At 37.5% G+C, this 6,289-nt stretch overlaps 1 protein-coding gene across 1 annotated transcript; it reads left to right on the forward strand.

Annotated features, from left to right (window-relative positions):
* Positions 1 to 3,560: 3,560 nt before the first annotated feature.
* On the forward strand, positions 3,561 to 5,490 carry LOC18428204 (Integrase-type DNA-binding superfamily protein). The gene has a single exon (XM_006837243.3). It carries the CDS (start codon positions 4,016 to 4,018, stop codon positions 5,102 to 5,104), a length of 1,089 nt encoding a protein of 362 aa, XP_006837306.1. The 5' UTR covers positions 3,561 to 4,015; the 3' UTR covers positions 5,105 to 5,490.
* Positions 5,491 to 6,289: the final 799 nt, after the last annotated feature.

Below are 6,289 nucleotides of genomic sequence, written 5' to 3' on the forward strand. Positions count from 1 at the left end.
TATATATATATATATATATATATATATATATATATATATATATATATATATATATATATATTTTTAGGTCTAGTCCGATCGAGTCCAGGTCCAAGTTCGAACTCAGACACGACCCGTTGCCACCCCTAGGTGCTATGCCACCCGTGTTTTGGGCATTGATTACGATTTTTCGAGTGGGAACAAGAAACACGTTGGTGAGCATAGAAAATTCCCCTGTGAAAACCAATATTATTAGGAATAGACCGGCATCGAGCTAAAGAGACATATGCTCCGGTCAAAGCTGGTCTGACCACCAGTTGGTCCATATATTTTAAAAAATAAAAATAAAAATTTAAATTTAAATTATAAAATATATTATAAAAAAAAATTCTCAACTTTGTTTAACCAATCAGATCGGTTAGAACTAGATGATCGACCCGATAAAAACAACCAAACATTGATTTTGACTGCTTTTTAATCAAAGTTGCTTTTGCTCTAAACAAGACTAGCCAACACACAGAAAAGCCCGTACTGGTCTGTGTTCAGTGAACATGGTGCAAAACCGTCGCTTGAATAATTAGACTGTTAAGTAAACAATAATTACTTGTAACTATATTTTAGTTTAAATCAGGGTTGGGACTTGCCAAGGCAAGTTTCATTTATTGAAGGACCAACTCGGATGACCATATTGCAGAGGAAATAATAATGAAAGTAAAAAGCTCTTATCAATAGAAGCCAAGTTGTAATGCAAGGAGTGGCTCAAGGCTGAATAATTAGCGAGATTTGTGGGGATGGGCTCGGTCTTTAAGACCAACTAGCATATCAATGAGAAAAATAAATGAATAGAGAAATGTGGACATCCACTTGAGGAATGGGTCTTATAATGTGTATGGTGATCATATTGTACATTTAGACCGGCACCCAAAACACATGCCTAAAGGATTTTATTTGATTTTGATATGTTAACGGTGGGAATGGAAGGTGGGCCCTTCTGTTGAAGTATCCACCCTCTAACTACCAATGCCCCAACCCCATTCTCAACTAAGGGATCTATTTGACCTGAAGTTTCTCATATCACCTCTTGCTCATCCTAATATCAATTTTGGGAAGAAAAAACATATATCTTGTGCTCAAAATTTCCTAGATCTAAAATCCAATAAAGTAAACAATTCACTAGCTGACAACTACAGTATAAGAATCTGGGCCGTTGGTCTTACACTGTGGCCGTCAATTAGGGGCTAACCACATATTCTCTCTCTCTCTCTCCATATATATATCCCTTACTATATATCTATGCTTCCCCTACAATCCAGTCCTACAATTTTGATTAAGTGAGCCACTCACCATTTGATTATATATATATATATATATATATATATATATATATATATATATATATATATATATATATATATATATATATATATATATATATATATATATATATATATATATATAATGATCCTATGAGACCTTCCCACGCCCATATGTGTAGGACTCCAAAAGATCACCATTAAATTTGGCATCAATCTCTAAAAAAATCAAGTCCCACACCTATGATAACTTTTCTAGAGATCTGTATCAAATTTAATGGTGATCCTTTGGGGTCCTGCACATATGGGTGTGGGAAGGTCTCATATATATATATATATATATACATTAACTTGCAATGGGGCACACATAATTTAATTTAAAACTAAACCAACATTAATAGCTTTTTGCTACTAAGAAGGAGACATATTTGATTGATAGTTGACAGATGAAAGAGAAGAATAATATTTAGGCACGTTTTTTGGAAGTTTTTATGAAAAAATATTCTAAAATTAATATAATATTTGTAATATTTTTCCTTTCTAGAGAATATCAAATTTAATTAATTTATTTAAAAAATCACGTCTAAATATTTTTAAACCTGAGTATTTAATTTTCGAGTGTGGTTTATATAAAGTTGCAACCTTATTTGTAAAAGTAAGGTTGCAAATTTCACGCATCTTTTATGACAATATAAAAAAAGGTTTTTTTATAATATACACCTAAAAGTTCAAGTTATTTGGATTTGTAAGAAAAACATTAAAATTAAAATACGAAATGAGGTCGTGACCGTCAGATCGGCCCAAATTTAATCTAAGTCTTTGTGCTCATATGAACTCATATGTTTATATGAGCTAGTAGACTAATCTCAACATTTTCCTTTAAATAAAATGAATGGTGTAAATTAATGCAACCTTACTTTTACAAAAAAAACAGTATTATAAAAACTTTTTCCTTTTTGAAATTGTGCATATTTTAAACGAAGTTTTGCTAAGTAAGGGAACATTCAGTGTTAGAGAGGACTTTGATATTACATCTTTTGAGCTCTAAATATTTATTTTTTATTGATCATCAAAATGATATAAAGTATAATAACAATTTGCGAACATTGTTCTCTATCAAATCCCCGTGTTTGATACATGCTTAACTTTAAATAACTAGATAGATATATAGAGAGAGAGGGATTGTGTTTTTACGGAGAGAGAGGAAAGAGTTAGGCACATGTCTATATTGGAGGAACCAGGGGATTTGGGCATATGTGTGAGTGTTATTAAGAGTATAGTTATCAAGACAGAATTGAACTTATAATTCGATTAGTTGGACTGCAAACCAGTGTCTTGGTTAGTCTGATCTAAAATAAAAACTGGAGTTGATTGAAAATAAGTCAAAACCAATAAGTTTGGGACGATCGGACTAGTCAGCTTTAACCGATTGAACTAGGTAAATGAAGTTGGGCAAATTTTTTAATGAGTGTATCTATTTTTTTTTTTTTTTATAAAATCTAGTCCAACAAATTTGATCAGTTAGATAAATGTTAACTGAACCAAACCCCTCAATGATTTTCTAACAAAAGCATATTGTAATAACACATTGTGATAGAGGGGGGTATTCAAGAGAGAGAGGAGGTAAGGAATGAAATTGAACAAATGTGTCATGGAGGTGGGGAGGATTTGGGCACATGTGAGTGTTGTTTAGAGAGAGAGAGGGGAATGTGGGATATGTGTTGGTGGAGGGAGTGGGGTGAAGGGGAATTTGGGCTTATGTGAGTGTTGTTAAGAGTAGGAGGAGGGGGATTTGGGCATGTGTGTGTTTGTTTGTGTGTGAGAGAGATAAAGAGAGAGAGAGAGAGAGAGAGAGAGAGAGAGAGAGAGAGAGAGAGAGAGAGAGCTTCTTAAGCAAGCCAGAGCCAAGGTGTACTTGCCTTGGTGGGGGACCGTGGGGCCTCCCAATTCCTTGTACACATGAAAAATGCCCCCTGACAAGGTGAGGTTCTCATTGACATATGACCTGGGTCCCATGAGGCTGTAAAAAGATAGATTTGTTTTCCTTTTCTTCTCTTTTATCTTTTCTTTCATTAAAGATGAAGAATGAGGGGCAAAAGACCTCTCTCTCACAGGTAAAGAAAGTCCCTCTCTCTCTCTATCTCATAGATAAAGAAAGTACCTCTCTCTCTCTCTCTCTCATAGACAAGGAAAGTATTAAGAACTCTCTCTCCCTCTTTCAATCTCATAAATAAAGAAAGTATTAAGAAACAAGAGCTCAAATTGCTAGCAAAATGGAAAGAGGTAAAAACATTCCATTTCCAGTGAAAAGCAACTCCTCTCTCAAAGCACAATAACTTGGTGCAAAATGAATGATCTCTCTCTTAAAATGCAGGTCAGAGAGAGAGAATACATGTTCAAGAGAGAGAGGGAGAGGGAGAGTACTTGTCTAAGAGAGAGAGAGAATGTCATATATATATATATATAGAAAGAGAGAGAGAGAGATTTGAAGGGCATTGGATCCCTAGGGACCAAGAGAGAGATTGAGAGAAATGCTTGCTAAGCCCATAGAAGTTGAGTTTAGAAGGACAAAGGAAATGATGAAGGAACCAAAGAGGGACCCAAGGCCCCAATTCCTTTAGTTTCCCTTCATTGGAATGTGATTGAATAAAAAGGCACTCTCTCTATTATATGCACCCCTACCATCCTCATTCTCCCCCTACAATACCAACTCCCCCTCAATCATGGCACCTCTACCCTCCTCCAAAAGTGAGTTAACCCCCTCTTCCTCTCTCTCTTCCTCCACCACCACCACCACCACCACCACCACCTCTTCCTCCTCAAGTGCAAGTGCCTCCTCCTCCCCTAAAACCCTTGAATTTAGCCAAAATTCAAAAATTTCAACTAGTGCCCCTACGTCTGAGGCTGCGGACTCCGATGAGCCGTCGAAAAAATCCCGGCGTACGAATGCCGATGGCGGGAAGCACCCTGTGTATAGAGGTGTACGCATGCGGAACTGGGGGAGGTGGGTGTCGGAGATTAGAGAGCCCCGAAAAAAGTCGAGGATTTGGCTTGGGACCTTTCCAACCCCGGAAATGGCCGCTCGAGCCCACGATGTGGCTGCCCTCACCATTAAGGGCCGCTCCGCATTCCTCAATTTCCCGGAGCTTGCCGCCGAACTTCCCCGCCCAGCATCCGCCTCCCCTAGGGACATTCAGGCAGCTGCTGCAAAAGCTGCTTCTTCTAGTTTTCCGGTCTCTCCATCCAAAGCTCTGAATTCTTCGGGAATGCTGGCCTCTTCACCGGAAAATTCGACAGTAGAAAACACCATCCGATTTGAGGAAAACTCTACAGGGTCCATGGAGAATATACACAATGCCGCGTCGAGAGTTGCTCAGATACTAGATGAAGAGGAGGCAATATTTATGGGCTTACCCGACATACCTTCCTCACCGGATAATGTCGTAATATCCTCGGAGGATATCTTCCGACTATCAGAGAACTTTCCAGGGATGACCGATAGCATGGTTTCGACTCCAGTCTCCGCAGCCATGCCGCTGCTCGTTGAAGAGGATATTTTTGGAGACCTGCCCAACATCCCTTTATCTCCTGAGAACTCTTCGCCAGAAAATGCTTTCCATTCATCAGAGAACACTTTCCAGCAGCAAAGTCCAGCTGCAAATTTCGCAACAGTTTCCCCATATTTAGGTCTGTGTGATGAAGAATTGGCATTTCATGACATCTCAAGCAATGTGTTGTTTTCTCCTGGATGGTTTCTGCCTAGCGTGGATGCCGGATTCCGGCAAGAAGGTGCCTTCTTGTGGGAGAACTAAGCATGGGTAAATAATACAGATAGACTAAGTGAATTGTTGTATAATGATTTGCCCATTTTTTTACCAAATTTGGTAAGTGTTGTAGAATTCTTGAAAGAAGTGTTAGTCCTAAGTTGACAGAGCAGAAAAAGCAGCTTGAGGTTGACATATTCTTTCCTAAAGTGGAAATTTTGTTAGAACGGATCTTGGGTTGAGCCTGAACTTCCTGCACTTTCTTCTCTACTCGTGGCATGAATTTGCAGGCAAGTCATTTCTTTAGAACTCTAATGCTGGACTTCTTTACTATTTATTGTATGATAAGTCTTGTTGAGTTCTTTTGTTTGGGCACTTCATGTTACATGCATTGGGTTTCAGATTGGAATTCATATAAGTTCTTCTTTCCCAAATTCTCTCTCTCTCAGACGCACACTGGGTTTTAACCTGGAATTCATTTAGATTTTTTGTTTGCCAAATTACTCTCTCTCTCCATCTTTCTCTCTCTACCAAATTTGGAAACAAAACCGTGGAAATTTTAGGGTAGTGCAACGGTCGCTTTTTATGAAGAATTTGATATTTACAAGGTCGAATTTGTTTTGGGCATTAGAAGTCGTGCATTCAATTACAGAGAAAGAGAGATATTTGTGCTTTCAATTAGAGTGAGTGAGAGAGAGAGATTTGTGCTTTCAATTAGAGTGAGAGAGAGAGAGAGAGAGATTTGTGCTTTCAATGAGAGAGAGAGAGAGAGAGAGAGAGAGAGAGAGAGAGAGAGAGAGAGAGATTTGTGAGTTCAATTAGCGAGACAGAGAGAAAGATTCATGCTTTCAATTATATCAAGCATCTGCATTATTTGAATGGGTTCGATTTTTCCTTAGTAAAGACAAATTCGGATTCAGTTGACAAAGATTTTAATCTTTAAATTGTTTTATCTCTCTCTGTCTCTCTCCCCCCTCTCTCTCTCTCTCTAAATGGTTTTGTAAATACAGTAGTCAAATAAAGGTTTTTGGGAAGTTAAGTAAAAGAGTACTATTTACTGATATTCTTTAGAAAGAAATGCAGCAAGCATTCTTTCTTTTTATAGATTTTGCAAATTATGACTGATTCTCATTCCAAATTTGACCATTTCGATTTTTTTTAATTGTTTATTGAAATTATTATATCTTTTGATAGGACAAATATTCAAAACATTCCAACTGAGCTTCTTAACAT

Source organism: Amborella trichopoda, chromosome 13, assembly GCF_054954075.1.
Source record: "Amborella trichopoda isolate Santa Cruz 75 chromosome 13, AtrichopodaSantaCruz75HAP2 v2.0, whole genome shotgun sequence".
NCBI lineage: Eukaryota > Viridiplantae > Streptophyta > Magnoliopsida > Amborellales > Amborellaceae > Amborella > Amborella trichopoda.